This window comes from Diceros bicornis, chromosome 4 (assembly GCF_020826845.1).
Source record: "Diceros bicornis minor isolate mBicDic1 chromosome 4, mDicBic1.mat.cur, whole genome shotgun sequence".
NCBI classification, from domain to species: domain Eukaryota; kingdom Metazoa; phylum Chordata; class Mammalia; order Perissodactyla; family Rhinocerotidae; genus Diceros; species Diceros bicornis.
This window is the reverse complement of record NC_080743.1, coordinates 88,617,753-88,634,916: the sequence shown is the minus strand read 5'-3', so window position 1 is coordinate 88,634,916 and position 17,164 is coordinate 88,617,753. Positions and strand designations below refer to the sequence as shown.

General features: G+C 33.4%; 1 protein-coding gene across 6 annotated transcripts in view; it reads left to right on the top strand.

Annotated features, from left to right (window-relative positions):
• Positions 1 to 17,164, top strand: part of RASAL2 (RAS protein activator like 2) — a 391,607-nt gene that overhangs the window by 120,065 nt on the left and 254,378 nt on the right. For 2 of the 6 annotated variants that reach the window (XM_058539989.1, XM_058539987.1), the window contains exon 1: positions 7,640 to 8,371. The exons of 3 other annotated variants lie outside the window; for them this stretch is intronic. In XM_058539989.1, coding sequence (XP_058395972.1) covers positions 7,774 to 8,371 — 598 coding nt within the window. In that variant the 5' untranslated portion in view covers positions 7,640 to 7,773. Of the gene's footprint in view, positions 1 to 7,639; positions 8,372 to 17,164 lie in introns of those variants that run through there. One more of the 6 variants, XM_058539988.1, reaches the window with a different exon arrangement.

Below are 17,164 nucleotides of genomic sequence, written 5' to 3'. Positions count from 1 at the left end.
CTTAAATGAGAAGTAATTGTGTACGTGTCAGGTGTGTCTGAGTTCTACTACTTAGAAGGGAGGTCGTTTTTGCCACAGGAAGTGTTTCATCGGGAAGCAGATGTGCTCCAGTGATAGGCGATGGGAAGGGGATGTTTTGTTATTAATTACTTAGCTTTCTATAAACAAGGGTTTTGTAGTTTTGAAAGATGTCTTCTTCTGGTTTATAGAAATTAATCCTATTTTTAAAGCTTTTCATGAGTTGGTCTAAGAGGTATGTACTCTCTTGTTCTACTAACAGAACTCCAAAACTCTTTGTTAATTGTAGCATATGTCATGTCTTCTATTACAAAGGAGTATGTGGGATATATAGAATAGAATTTAGTGTAGAAAAGCTGTGTCTTAAGATAGGAAGTGGTGGCAGACTATTTGTAAACTGAAGAAGCTCAAGTTTTGCCTTTTCGTCTCTGCTTGCTTCCCTTAGTTGAAATAAATCTAAAAAGATATTTTAATGAGAACCTGATATCCTATTTTAAACTTTAAAAAAGAAAGGATTTTAGCATTTGAACTAAATAACACTAGACTGTGGACTTAATGTCACACTTATGCTCCTTAAGCCTGAATTTCTCAACTATGTTCTGTGGATCATAATTTGGAAAATGCTAATTTGAGCAGATTATAGAATCCTGAACTGGGAATTAGGATACACGTGTGTTCTTGTTTTTTTTGCTGTTAACTAAGTAATTATGGACAAGTCTTTTCCCTCTGGCCTAGTTTGATTATATGTAAGAGTTGGTTAAGTTATCTGTGATGACTTGTCCAGTTCTGTGTTCTCTAATTCCCATTCTGTAGGTTAATGTTAAGGATTTTATTTTTGCTGTGGGTAGATTTAAATATATATATATTTATTAAAATTTTCTGCTTTCAAAAAGAATAAAAATATATATGCTTATTTTAAAATTTCATATATTACAGAAATTAATAATATAAAAATGAAAATCTCTTGTAATAAAAATAACAGATTTTGTTGTTGTTAAAAAAGAAATAACTAAAAGAAAAAAGCAACAAATTTTCTCTCCATGCATATTCCACCATGTACATACTGACATATTATGATATTTATCACAAGTGGGATCATGCTCTACTTTTTATGGTGTATCTTGTTTTTCTACCTTATCTCTTGGACCTCCTACCACATAAGTTTCTCTCTTAAGTTTGTTCTTATTATAAATGTAGTATATACTCACAGTTAAATATTAAAACTGTAAAGACCTACGGTAATTTCTCAGTTGTACTTTCACAGGTAGTCACTCTTAAAAAATTTGTGTCTTTGTAGCACATTTAAATACATGTAAGTTTCTTTTTGTATAAATATGTACTGTGATTTATCTAGTTTCTCTCCTGTTGATGGTCATTAGCATCCCCCTCGCTTGCTGCCTTCCATTAAAGAAATGATGTAATTCATAAAGTGCAGAAGATTGTTGGATTTTTAATTGGGCTTCATTTATATGTTGTAGATAGTCTTTGCTGTATCCAAGAAAGAGATTTGGCTAGGATTATTGTATCTTTGATTCTCAGCACACTACCTTGAGAACTACTAAATCTCTATGTGATAAATATACACTCTCACAGAGTATTTCAGGCAAATGTTCTCACTTTGTTCTCAAATCCCAATACAATTTCTTATTTTGGTGAACCTTACTGAATATCATGGGAGCATTGAGAACTCCTTTAGTCTTTTCATTTAAAAATGTGTCTACAGCTTGCTATTCACAGTTTGGTTCATGGATCAGCAGCACAGGTACCACCTAGGAGAACCACCATTGTTAGAAATGTAGACTCTCAGGCTCTCACCCATGTGTACTAAAGCAAAGTCTCCGTTTTATTTGATCTCCCGGTGATTCATCCATGCATTACAACGTGAGAAACACTGGTCTGGAAGCAGATCTGTTGCTTTTTTTTTTATGCTTCGTTCTTCGTGCCCACATCATGAGTTTTGTTCTTTGGTTCTTATTGCTCTGATAAAGAGAGGAGGAAGAAAAGAAAAAAATGAAAAAGTTTGAACTAAAGAGCTGAATTGACTAAGGTTAAGAGCCTTTTCCCCTCTGCTTTCACTGTGCCTTTCAATGGTAAGGTCTCCTGTTGATTTTTACCTGGTTTTTACCATATCACTTACATGCAAGAGAAGAGAAAATACAGTCAGTTCTCTTATCGTGCTTGTTTTGAAAACGAGGATTTGTACCATGTGATTGATATTAGCAAAAAATTTGAGCATTACATGAATTTTGTATTTGCTTGCATGCCATTTGTCTGAGAAACGCTAGCTGAACACAGAAAACTGGATCCAGGTACACATGCTGTGTAGGAAATACACAGAAAGCATACATTTCAACCAACTACCAGCTACCTCAGTTCTCCACAGGTGTTATGAGCCACACACATCCACTTACCGTGTTAAAGCTGTCCTTCAGACTTCAGATAACACTCCTTCCACCACTTTACAAAAATGGCAAAGCTGCAGCCTTTCTGATGCTCACTTCCACAGTCAAACTTAAGGCTTTTTTCAAGGTACGTGCCATATTTATTTTAGCATTTGAGTGTTTCTTAACCATTTAACATGTGTAAATTGGTCTACAGTTTTTATTAGCTTCCTATCTTTTTTTTGTGACATTATTGAAGTTTCTGAATGTTGCTCCTCAACCCCATCTTCCCTATAAGCCCTGTAGTTTTATTGTGCAGTTTTGTATAATGTGGTGATTTTTAGGAATGCATGTCAAATTATAGCAGAATTGACTGTAACAGTAGAATCTCAAGATCAAGAGAATCTCAAAAGAAATTGGTTCTATCCTTTATCCTGAGATTTGGTAAAAATCCCCTAATTACACACTTTCTCTAACACCCTGTATACTCCTCTTCCTAATGTAAGCCTTTCCTGATCAACTGGCAGTTCCAAGAGGGCAGGGACAGTGTTTGTCCTGTTCTTTTTTGTTCCTCTAGTCCTAATACAGTGCCTGCCACATGGTAGGTACTCAATAACAATTTGAAATATGACTCTATATTGATATAAGTACTTGCATATTTATTTAGGGAATTCAGATGTTTCTTCTGACTTAGCAACCAGAATACTTCTTAGAGCTGTGCTTTAAATATTACGAATTATTATAAAGAAAATTAGTTGATACTTGAGGTGGCAGAAACGTTCTTGTTCTGACCCTTCAATCAGCAGCCAATTTTTACAGTAGGTTTCATAATGAATGTAGTAATTCAGTGGTACTAGTGTCATTATTTTTAATTTTAAGAAATTATAAATCCTGTGAATATTTTCTTAAAAATTCATAAATTCATTATATATATTTGAGAAAATTCAGAAAATGAAGTGTCAGGTTACTATCTTAAATTCAGATGAAAGATAAAACTTTGAGAAATAACTAACATAAGTGATATTAGGCTTTCATAATGAGAGAAGACAATTTGAAGCATTTGTCAAATCCAACTTTAGTCAGCTGTGAGAGAGATGAATTTTCTTTATTTCTTTGATTATTCCTGTTTAAAAACTGTCACTTCCTTAGTCTGTAGTTCTTTTGCTTTTTGATTTCGCTTGAATCTTTTTCTGTGTTATTTAATATTTTCCAGTTCCGTATTCCTCAAATAGGGAAGTTTATGGTAAGAATAATTGTCGTAGTTCCTCAAAAGAATTGAGTTGATGAGTTTAGAAACAACGATAATTATTTTTACCCATGACCTTTACCCATTTAGTGTGTAAAAGTGTTTTCTCATTTAACATTGAGTCTCTGAATTTCACGGTGTTGATTACAGGGCCCAAATTCTACTCTTACTGTTCAACTTTTCTCAAAATTATAGTCTTAATTTAATTTTCCATTGAGGTATTTTAATAGGATGATCTTGATTAACTTCCCTCCCCTGTAACACCTGTGAAAGTAGATATTTCGTTATGTTGCCCAAAAGATATTCTGAAACAGGGACCATTACAGTATTAATAAAAATATTTGTATTATAGATCCAAAGGAAGTAGTTGTAAAATTTTTAAAAATTCACTTGTAGAGTGCAAAACACTTCCATATCCTCTACCCAGATTCAACAATTGTGTATGTTTTGCCCCATATGCTTTATCATAGTTTTTTTCTTGAATCATTTGAGAGTTAGTTGGAAATGTCATGCCCCTATATCCTAAATACTTCTGTGTGAATTTCCTAAGAATAAGAATATTTTCTTTCATAACCACAGTAAAATTATCAAAATCAGGAAATTTAACATTGATAGGGTTCTACTATCAAATTCATAGTCTATATTCAAATTTTGTCAGTTGTCCCCATAATGTCCTTTATAGCTATTTTTCCCCCTAGTTCAGGATCCAATCCAAAATCATGCCTTGCTTTTAATTGTCTCACTGTAGTCTTCTTTGAATTGCATTAGTTCCATGGCCTTTCTTTGATCTTCTTGACCTTGACATTTTGAAGCAAGGAGAACAGTTGTAGATCTTCTTTAATTTGAGATTATCTGATGTTGCTTCTGATTAGTTTTAGGTTACGCAATTTTTGCATGAATAACACACAAGTGATGTTGTATCCTTCGCGGTTCACCATGTCAGGAGGCACATAATGTTAGTTTATTCTATTATTGGTATTTATTCTTTCATTCATTCATTCATTCTCTTCCATGTATTTACTCCTTTCCTCAAGCCTAAAGTACACAAAAAGTGGTTTCAGAATTGCTAACCCATAATACTGGATAAGCAAACCTACTAACTAGAGTTCAGTGTTGCTTACAATTTTTTAACATACAATTTAATTATGGCAAAATACATAAGTCTTAAGGAAACAGTTGGGTGAGTTTTGATAAATATATATACCCAAACTCACATCTCTATCAAGACTTAGAAAGTTTCTATCACCCTGGGTAGCTTCCTGGTGGCCCTTTTCTGTTAATAGTGCCCTCCACCACTGACAACTACTTTTCTGGGTTTTTTTCCGTTATAGATTAGTTTCACCTGTTTTAGAACTTTATAGAAATGGAATCATACAGTGTGTACTCTTTTGTGCCCAGTTTTTGTTGGCATAATATTTGTGGTATTCATCCACATTGTTTTGTGTATTAGTAGTTCATTCTTTTTATGGCTGAGTAGTACAGCATTGTATGAAAATACTCACAATTTGTTTATTCATTCTACTGTCATGGGCATTTGGATTGTTTCCAGTTTATGGCTATTATAAATAAAGCTACTGTGAACATTTAAGTACAAGTATGTATATTTTAATTTTTCTTGAGTAAGTGTGTATGAGTGAAACTGCTGGGTCATAGGGTAGATGTATGTTTAACTTTATTAAAAAAAATTGTTGAATTTGTTTTGTAGTAATTGTACCATGTTATGCTTCCATTACCAGTTATGACATTTCTGGTTGCTCCATATTCTCACCAACATCTGGTGTTATCAGCCCTTTAAATGTTAGCCATTCTAGTGGATGTGAGTGATATCTCACTGTGGCTTGAATTTGCGTTTCTTTAATTACTAATGAGGATGAGTACTTTTTTCATATGCTTATTGACCATTCATGTAGCTTTCTTTGTGAAGGGTTTGTTCAACTCTTTTGCCTATTTTTAAAAATTAGGTTGTTTTTCCTTTTATTAATAAGTTGTTGGAGTTCTTTAAATATTGTGGTACAAATTGTGAGATGTTTGCATTGTGGATATTCTCTCCCATTTTGTGGCTTGCTTATTGTTTTTCTTAATATGTCTTCTATGGAACAGAAGCTTTTGATTTTCATGAATTCACATTTATAAATATTTTCCTGTCATAGTTATTGCTTTCTGTGTTCTAAGAAATCTTTGCCTACCCTCAGGTCACAAAAACTTCTCTTATGGTTTCTTTTACAAGCTTTATAGTTTTATATTTTACATTTAGGTTTATTTTCCATCACAGATTAATTTTTGTGGATGGTGTGATATGCTATAAATAGAGATTAGAGTTTAATGTTTATTGTTTTTCTCTTTGTGCAAATTCACATTTCTAAGTGTTTTTGTTTTTTTTTTAATTTTATTTATTTATTTTTTCCCCAAAGCCCCAGTAGATAGTTGTATGTCACAGCTGCACATCCCTCCAGCCGCTGCATGTGGGACACGGCCCCAGCATGGCCAGACAAGCGGTGCGTCGGTGCGCGCCCAGGATCCGAACCCGGGCCGCCAGCAGCGGAGCACGTGCACTCAACCGCTAAGCCACGGGGCCGGCCCATAAGTGTTTTTTTTTTTAAACAAGGGAAAATTTTACTATTGTAAGATACTCTAATTTGATATATTATGCTTTTGGGAAAGCCTAGTACTTCAACATTTCTTTAATATAGAATGTATAAATTTAGAGACTAGGTATATAGACAAATGAAAATGAGATTATTGCTTTATGATAATGGAAATAACTAGAACATTTTAATATGTTTGAAAGAATAGGTGTGTTACTAAATTTACTATTTCTACAGTAAGAAGAGAGAGACTTAGTGTGAGAACTGGTTTCCATTGTACACATTCTACAAATAAATGCATAGCTTTTTAGTTTTCCAGATGAAATCATCATTTTTTATACAACTTACAGAGTGATTTGATTGCTCTGTTATATTTCTTTTATTGGTGGTCTAAAGTCTGTCAGGCTTTCCATTCGAAACCCCTGTTTTCAGGAGTTTATGAGCAGACAGTTGAAAAAATAAAATAACCAGCCAAAAACTTGGCATTCATGATCTTGGTTCAATATAAGGTACTTGGCTTTAACAAAATTTTAAATAGTCAGCTGTTTTTTAAAGTTGTAAGCAGCACAAAGAGGAATAAAGGAATTTCTTTGGTTAAATAGATAGGGAATATTTTTCCAGACAACTTATCCCAGTTAGATTTATAAAGCAAACTTTCCCCTTCTCGAAATCATTTAAGTATGTACATTCCTATGTTCCAGTTGCCACAAGATCTTGCCTCAAGACTTTCCTTTTCCTTTGCTATAGTTCAGAGCAAATATCCTCTATCCCTGTTCTCTTTTCTATCCATTTATGCTTTTTTAATTCTCTTTATTTACAATAAAAATGGCTTTAAATTTTGACATTCTTGTGTCCTTTTTTCTTCCCCTTTGCCTTGCCTAATTGAATAAAACAGTATATGACTTTACCTATTGGTTGAAAAACAATATTAACTTTGAGAGAAGTTGTGGTATAAATAGCAATGATTTTCTTGAAATTAAATTTCTGAAATGCAGACTGTAAAAACTATTCTGAAGAGCTGTCACTTAAAGAGCAGGCTTTAAGCAAGTTTTTTTTTTTTTTTTTTCTTCTTCCGGAAAGTGTGTATGGCAGCTTGAGTACTTTCACAATCTGTTTTTAACCCACTATGATTTGCATGGTGAACACTTAACTACTATTGGTTCATAAAGGTGTTTGTGGGTTTTGTGTCACTTTTATTTCACTTCTTATTTTTTTTATAAATCATTTCCTGAAGACCTAGTACAGAAATGTAGCCTACTGCAAGAAGCAAGAAGATCTTCTGGAAATCTTTACTTTCGCTGTACTCTGTAGATAATTTGCTTCAGGCAAGAGATTTTTGGGTGCTGCTGAAATTTTGGAGATCTGGGAAAATGGGATAATAACATGACACCAGCTCTTAAGCAGCAACATCTGCTGTGGTTCAAAGCCACACGAAGAAAGCTGCTTAAGCAGTTGAATGTTTTGGACTGCACGGACAAGTGTGGTTCAACTGCAAAGACTGCGTGCGGAATAGAGGAAACTTACAGTTTAAAGAAGTTTAAAAATGGAGTCGTGGAAGATGAGCCTCTTTAAGAGACAAACATCACCTTGTCCTCCAAACTATCGAAGATCTTTGTCAGAACCTGCTTATGCAAATTCAGACATAGAAACAAGCTTAAAGAGTTATCCATGGTGTGGTCCAGTGAAAAGCAAGAGGAAGAAAAATGAACACGCTGTTTCTAATCTAGGAAAGCCACTGGGTGCTTATCGGTGGCAAACACACTCCAGCTTTAGGTGGAAAGGGGGCAAAAGGGAGAGATTGCAAAATAGTAAAGGAGACTTGGATGAACCACAACAGAAGGTCCTGCCAAAGATGGTTGATAATAATGCTTCTTCCTCTGCTAATGAGGTCCTTCGAACATCGACAGAGAAGCTGAACCTAGTCAACACCCAGTCACTTCGGGTTCCATTCACCAGATCTATTTCAGAGCCAGAACCTCGCTGCAGTATCAGATTTGTTAGACCGTGGCCGACTTCAGTGAGATCTGTGGAGTCTGAGCAGCAGGGATATTTCATCCGTGGCATTTTCTCTACTCTTTCCAGTGGCTTCTCCAGGATGCTGAGTCTAAAAAGAGAGTCAACCAATGAGCCAGTAAGAGAAGGTATATTGTGATGAAGAAGGGGAAAGAAGGGATGGCTCAGATTTAATTACTATTGGAATTTTAATTAATTGTGTTTTATGATAAGCTAAACCATTCTGTTTGCTCATTATAAAACAAATTTATTTAATTAGTACAATTGTTAAAAAGGGATAAATACTGCTTCAGAAACCCTCTTTAAATGAGTGATAGGAAATAATTATAAAAATTTGGTTAACCAAAAATTTGGATTTGGTTAAACTAAGGAATATTTTTATTAGGTTATACTCTTGCACTCAATTTTGGGGCCTGTGTAGAAGTTTTTTGTTGTGTTTTGCTTTGTTTTTACCCTTATTTATCCCCTTTGATCTACTTTTGCAAGTTAAATGCAATTTAGAGGGAGAAATAATCAAATAATTTCCTCATGACAAGTTGAGAAGTAAAAATAGAATTTCTACTGTTATCTCTTCATAAAAATTAACAAATGTTATTAGAGAGAACTATTTAGAGCAGAATCGTATTGGTAGCTTTTAATAAGGTGAAATTTTGACTTGCTTATGTCATAAAAATACACAATTTGAATATAGAAGTAGAAGATGCAAATCTTGAATATTTGTTAAGATGACAAAATAGAAATTTGTGTTTGACTCATTTCAGACAACAGAATCATTGATTTGTTGTAAACCTCATTTAGGACTTGTTTAAATTAAAAAATGTTTTATATTGACGGTAGCATTGTTAAAGCCAAAAAAACCTCTTAAATTTTTATCTGATTGCCTTAGAGATGATTGACCTTATCTGATGAACTATTTCACTTATGTGTTAGGACCTATGTTTGTTTATTTTTTGTTTTTCAAAATCTTAACACTGAAACTCTGATAATATATCCATCCACTTGAGATCATTTTTGGACAAGCTCTTACCATTAGAAAACTTTAGGTTATCTTTCTTATGAGATTGACCACATCAGCAGAAGTTTTAAACTTATGCTAAAATTGTGAGAATTGTTGAAGAATTTTGTTATTGGAGTACAATTTAATTCCTTTTAAAATAAAGTTGGAGAATGCAAAAGTGTGATATATCAGTGAAAAATTAAGTGATTTTCCAAATATATGTAAGCCAATAATTCAATATTTCTCCTAAACACTGTCCTTTCCAGATTTTCCTTTGCTCAGTGAGTTTTAATACTATAAATGTATATATTTTCTTCCTACCCTTGGATTATAGATAATTACCAAGAGTAAAATCTTTCTTGATGTTCCTTTGTTAACATTCTGTTACCATTTTTGAAAGACTAGGTTGTTACATTTCCTTGGATGCTAGTATGTCTGTTTCCTTGTCAGGTGATCAAAGGATGATGTAAAGGAGCATCAAAGGAAATCATGAATTTAAGATAAATTCTTAGAATTAATGCCTCTCAGTGGTTAACATATGTGCATTTGATAAAAGAAGGCTATAGGGTTTTTTTTTAATATTTGTGTTTACAAACATTTTTGGACTTTTATAGTTCACTTTAAGTTTTTAACAAATATGCCAAGCTACTGATTGCCTACTATGTATGAGTTGCTCTGAGAATGTGTTCCTGCTTTTTACACATTTTCGGTCTACTTAAGGAGATATGAAATGTTCTGTATTTATTACTTCCTAATATCTATTTTAATCATAGAATAATTAGGCATGTCGAAACATATACAGAGTTTCAGGTGGTATTATAAGGGATTTCAAGTCTAATAATTAAAAAACAGTACATAGTATTCCAACCAGTCAGATCAGCAATTTTTATAACCGGTTACTATGTTATCTCCTAAGTGCTTCACCAATGGCGAGTCAAGCTCTTAAGACTGAAATGTACTATTTAATACAAAGATTGAAGGTAGTTATTGTCAAGAGATCTCCTTTTCTTTTGGGCGGTAGCTTCTACCCAGTATGGAGTCTCTGTCAGTGGTTTTCTAACCATCTGAGGTTATGAACCTTTCTTCCCCACAAGGGAAAGAATACGATTGGCCTAGGAGACCTGAATTCTACTTCCCTCTATGCCAGTTACCATTTGTGAAATTTAATCTCTGAATTTCTCTTTACACCTTTGTGAAATAGTAATTCCTTCCTCACAAGTGGTAAATGAAATTTGAACGTGCTATGTAAATTATAGTTTACACATGCTATGTGAATAAAAAGTGTTCATATCAGAGTTCTTATTGCAGTATTGTGGCAAGATATGGAATTATCAAGACATAGATGTCTTTTAGGCTGTGTTAAGAAAATCGATATATTTCTTTCTTTTTTTTTTTTGTGAGGAAGATCAGCCCTGAGCTAACATCCACGCTAATCCTCCTCTTTTTGCTGAGGAAGACCGGCTCTGAGCTAACCTCTATTGCCAATCCTCCTCCTTTCCCCCGCCCGCCCCCCAAAGCCCCAGTAGATAGTTGTATGTCATAGTTGCACATCCTTCTGGTTGCTGTATGTGGGACGCGGCCTCAGCATGGCCGGACAAACGGTGTGTCGGTGTGCGCCCGGGATCTGAACCCCGGGCCGCCAGTAGCAGAGCGCGCGCACTTAACCACTAAGCCATGGGGCCGGCCCTCGATATATTTCTTAATTTGAAACTCACTAGTGTTTGTTACTTTTCTTCTTCAATATGAACTGCAAGATGTGAGGCGTTAAATAACGTAGTATGTATTTAAAGCATTTAAGACAGTGTTTGGCACATAGCAGTTGTTTAATATATATTAGATATTGTTTCTATTAAGAAAGTGAACTTGGATATAGTTTATTAAAAAATCAGGAGGAGAAAGAGGATATCTGATTGTTGAATTTGTTATAATTCGCGAATATAAATAAATTGTAATGTTCTAGTCTTAAATTCTTTGAACCCAAACTTGTTCTGAGCATGTGCATGTTCTGAGCATAAACAAGTAATAATTTCTTATATCACGGCTGAACACAATTACCCTTGTGTTTAAAGCAATGAAATTTATCATACTCAGGGTTCCTAATCAATTTAAAAGGGAGAAGCTCAAAAACTTCACTACTGTTCTATGTTCAACCCTCCAGTTGTGCAATATATATTCCTTCATTTGATACAATACCTAGGTCAAATGATACAATATAAAAAATAAAACTTTTACTTTTTATAACTAAAAGTGATTCTAACTGCTTTGGGCTCATGTCTAAGCATGGTGTCAACATGCCTGCAATAGTGGAAATAAATTGAAACACCCAGTAAGAGAGGAATAATTAAACAGGTTATGGCATATCAAATCAACAAAATACCATATGGTCTACATAGTTGACACTTACTAGTTATGTGCAACTTAGAAGAAACTGTAAAATTGTAAACATAAATGGGATGTAAACTATATAGATGTAACGTGTATAACACTTAGAAAGTAGAAATTACTGGGAGGCAATTTCATTCTTAAATTATTTTTCTTCTGTCGGTAGATAGAGATAGGAATGAAAGCTTTAAAAAAAAAAAAGTAGGAAAGGAAATTAAATATACCCCATGTAGTTCTCCTTTCTAGTTGTAATTTATCTTTTCTCTTTATCTATACTGTCACAGTAATAAAAATATCCTCTCTCCCCAGTGTTAGTTTTTAAAGACCTCCTAACTCAGGAATTAGAAAAAAATTTTACTTTTTTTCTTCTCGATAATTTTATTTTAATATTCTCATTCAATTTTTAATAACTTTTTCATTAAAAACCTTATTAGAAAGGACCTTAAACGTTAACTTACCAACAGTTTATTGAGTTCCTGAAACACTGTTCTTGGTGCTGGGAACATAGCACATTATTTTATTAACTAACAGCTTCCTCACTTATTTTAGGGAATTAGTAAATTAGAAAAAAAAATAAAGTACTCTAAGTTCACTAGATTTACATATAATAAGTAGTAGTAGTAAGGTCTAGTTAGTATAAGAATTTAAATGGTGCCTCACATCTTCTCTATAATTGGACCTTCTGTTTGCTTTATATCATAATGAGTTGACAAAAGAGATATCTCTGCAAACTACGGAGAAATGTGTTCCCTTCCTGCCATTGCTCCTAAGAATCACTGCATTTCAGCATGTGTAACACCTACCAAGCTAGCATTTTGTTATCCATCTCTCGCATCTAAGCTGTCCTGCAGTTACTGATTCAGTATTTTGCCACTTACGATATTTATGTTGTCTATTGTTAAGCAACCTTGAAGTTAATAAATTTTTAAAAATTTAGGCAACGAACTTGAATAGGCTATTTTTGTATACGTCTACTATATTTGAAATTATTCAACATATCAATATAATTCTTTCATTTTAAATAAATGTATTCTGGATGTATTAGTCTGCTAGGGCTGCCATAACAAAATCGCTACAGACTAGGTGGCTTAAAAAACAGAAATTCATTTTCTTGCAATTCTAGAGGCCAGAAGTCTAAGATCAAGGTATAGGTGGGGTTGCTTTCTCCTGAGGCTTCTTCAGCTTGCAGATCGGTCTCGCTTTTTGTTGTATTCTCACTTGGCCTTTGCTCTGAGCACAGGTGCCTTTAGTGTCTCTTCCTCTTCTTGTAAGGACACCAGTCCTATTGGGTTAGGGCCCCAGCCTTATGACCTAATTTACTTAATTACCTTCTTAAAGGTCCTATGTCCAAATACAGTTACATTGGGGGTTAAGGATTCAACATATGAATTTTAGGGGGACATAATTCAGTCCATAACACTAGGGAACAAAGGTTTCAACAATTATGAGATCATTAATGAAATATATTAGCATAAATTTTAAAATGTTACATGATGTAGTCACATATGCTGAAACTTTAAAAAAAATTTTGTTATAAAGTTAAGTGGCTTTAGAGAAATATAGGCTATATCACTTTAAGTTTATGTCTCATTTTCTTATTATTTATGTATATTTTTTAAATGGTTATATTCACTGTAAAATATGTGCTGAGTTATCTTCCTTTTTTTGATTTAAGACTATTTTACATACATTCCCATTTATTGACCAGTAATAAAAATGGTAAGGATGTTGGATTGTCTGGTAATCTGTTACATTGAAATGTTGAAGTACGTTCTACTGGACATTTCAGTTGTTTATAGTTTTTTTCCATTACAGTTTCCACTTATGGAAATCTCTTTTTTTTTCCTGTTGGCTTATTTCTTTGGGGTATATAAGAATAATTATACCTTGGAATGTGACTATCTTGTAGCTCATTATATATTGTAAGGTTTTCCGATAGAAAGATATAACACATTAATAATGCCTATAACAATTTGAGTACAGTTTTCTCTCATGACATTACCAAATTTGGGCTTAAGCATTCTGGGTTTTCTTTGTTTTTTTGTTTTTTGTTTTACTCATAGCATGAGGTGAGGGAAAGGAAAAGATCTTTGGAGTTGGACAAATGGCTTCAAATTTTTACCCATGCTGTTGTCTAGTTATATGACTGAGAAAGTTTCCTGTAACCTTTCTGAGCCTCTATTTTCTCATCAGTAAAATGTGCGATGATGATAACTATTTTGTAGGGTTGTTGCAGATAGTAAATGAAACAAGATGCCTAGCTCATATTAGGTAGTTACTTAATAAAAGTTTTATGATTATATGTTTAATGGGTATATAATATCACTGTTATATTTTTATTTTATTTGTTAATGAAATGGCACATTTTTTCCCTAAAATGGTTTATATTTGTAATATAATATGTGATCATTTTTCAAGTAGAATCTCTTGTTTCTTTTGATTATTTATCAAGTTGAATCTGAGTAAATGTAGCAATATTTATTTTCAATTATTTTACATTGTAGGTTCTAAAATTATTTACGTTTATCCCAAATATTCTTGTTTTTAAATAAAATTTGAGCAGTTTAAAAGAGCTATTCAAATCTTATAAAGCATGTTTCTGATCTTCTTTTATTTCTTCATTATTTAGAAAATTTATCTTAACATTTAGTACAAATATATTCTTATATTTCATTATTTAAAAAAATTCTTTTAAATGCTTACTTATCCTTTCTGGGATTGATTTAGTTGTATGATGTGATGTGTAGAACTAAGTAAACTGTTAGCAATATTAATAACAGTTGTACCAAATTATTACTTTCTACATGACTTCAGCATATATTTAAAATATTCTGAATGTCTCTATGTCTGTTTTAAAATGTTCCTTGGAATTGCTCTTATGTCACAGATTGTACCGTTTCTGAAAGCAATAAGTTTTTTTCCTGCAAAATGAAATAACCTTTTCTCCAATTATAAAGTAAAAAAAAATCACTGTATAAATTTTATCAAAGACAAAAATATAAGGAAGACCATTAAAACAGGCCATAATCCTTAGTTGCCAAGCTAAAGATTTTAATTTTTTTTTGAAAGATTTTATTTATTTATTTATTTTCCCCCCAAAGCCCCAGTAGATAGTTGTATGTCATAGCTGCACATCCTTCTAGTTGCTGTATGTGGGACGCGGCCTCAGCATGGCCGGAGAAGCGGTGCGTTGGTGCACGCCCGGGATCTGAACCCCGGGCCGCCAGCAGCGGAGTGCGCGCACTTAACCGCTAAGCCACGGGGCCGGCCCAGGATTTTAATTTTAATTTCAGGTATGAAACAGTTGTATGATAGTTATGTGATATGATGCTGCTTAGTCCTTATGTTGGAGTTAGATCTGGGGGTAAGTTCTGGCTCTGCCTCTTTTTAGCTGTGAAGTAGACATAACCTATCTGATTCCCTATTTTCTTTACAAGAAAATAGAGCTAGTAATACAGATGTCATGGAGTTGTTATAAGGATTAAATTTGTCAAGTGCTTTACTTAACTCATAGTAGGGGCTCAATTAATGGTAGCTTTAAAATAAAAGTAAAGCCATCTGTTCATGAGGATACACCCTGGAATCTTCTTGGGGTAGACTTAATACATGTTCCAATCTTAATTATACATTTATAAATCATTTCTTAAGATAACCAGTTTTGTCTAAGTGATATTTTCTAAATGTGTTCTCAAATTCTGGAAATACTTTACTTTAGCTTCCTATTTACTTGCTGTTTAATTAATAGAAGAACAATTGCAATTTTTTACAATATGTAGTCTCCTCAACCAAGAGCACTGTGTGTGCATGTGTACACTTCCATTTGTTCATGACTTCTTTAATTTTTCCATTGAGATTTTGCAAATTTTCTTAATAAAAAAATTAACCTTCAAATATTTTGCTATACTTGTGATTGGGCTCTCTTTTGATTGCGTGTTTTATAGTTAATTTTAAAGATGATAAAGAAGTATGTTGACTTTTCTATTGAGCTCTAGTTAATTACTGACTATCTGATATTTAAAATCAGCATTCTTTATTTTAGAAGCAGAATATTTTACTGGAAAGAGATCAATGTTTGGAGACATAAAGACCTGTTTTCAAATTCTTTATGTGTCATGTGTTTGCCACATAATTCTTGGTGAGTTATGTTTGACCTCTCTGAGCCTTATCTTCCTCATATTTAAAATAAGGATAATATTTACCTTGAAAGATTATTAAAAAGCAACATAACGTAGCTGTTAAGAATCTGAGGTTTTCTTCGGAGATATCTGGGATTTAAATCTGGCTTTAAAGAGAATGATTAATAGCAACTTTAGGCTTTGCCTTTGCTGAGGAGAGCTAAGGAGACAGAAAGGGAAGGAGTGTGTAGGTTGATGTAAGTACTGGCATTGTTTTCATTAGGGGTCGAATTATGGTTTTACTAGTATTTATTGTAGTACAGATAAGTAGATGAATGGATGAGTCGGTTAATCTAAAAATCAGGCCATGCATGGCCCATTAATAACAATGGGTCATGAATGAAGGATAATTAAAATGATTAAAAATATTTTTAAATCCTGGCTCTACCACTTATTAGTAATGTGACCTTGGGCAAATTACTTTTTCTCTCTAAGCCTTGGTTTCCTCATTTGTAAGATGAAGTAACGTCTGCTTTGTAGGTTGTTGTGAGGGTTAAATGAAATGGGATGTGTCAAGTCCATAGCATAGTGCCTGTCAGGTAGTAAGAGCTCAATAGACATTAATACCCAGTGGAGTGCTGGAGCTAGCCTGCAGAAGCCAATTTTGTGCATCTATTCCCAATTCCCATTTAGTGACATTCCATTGATAGCTTCAAATTAACTGTGGTGGGACTATTCTACCCCAAACGGTGGAGGTGGTGGTAGTGGGTGGTGGTGTTTCAGGAGGGATAGTTGTTAAACCTTTAGAGACATACCATTGGTAACACCTATTTTTATTTAAATCTTTAGAGTTAATAACCAGTATTATTAGAGAAAATAGGATTTTGACTCTAGATATAAATATGCTTTTTCTCATATTAAGAAATTTTGTATTTAATATTTTAGAATATTAATCAGAGTTGAATATTGAGTTGTATTAAATGCCTTCTTGGCATCTGTTGAGAGATATTTTTTATTATTCTTTTTCCTATTATTTTACCAGCATTAAATGTCTGGAAAACCTATATATGGTAGATAATTATTTTAAGGTATTTTTTTGCTGAGGTATGTTAATACTTTTTGTTACGATCTTTTTTTTTTTTTTTTGGTAAATCATCTGTAACTGTGTTCTTTTTTTTTTTTAAAGCCAAATCAGATACTTCCTTCTTCTTTTTTTTTTTTTTTGTGTGTGTGTGTGAGGAAGATCAGCCCTGAGCTAACATCTGTGCTAATCCTCCTCTTTTTGCTGAGGAAGACCGGCTCTGAGCTAACATCTATTGCCAATCCTCCTCCTTTTTTTTTTTCCCCAAAGCCCCAATAGATAGCTGTATGTCATAGTTGCACATCCTTCTAGTTGCTGTATGTGGAACGCGGCCTCAGCATTGCCG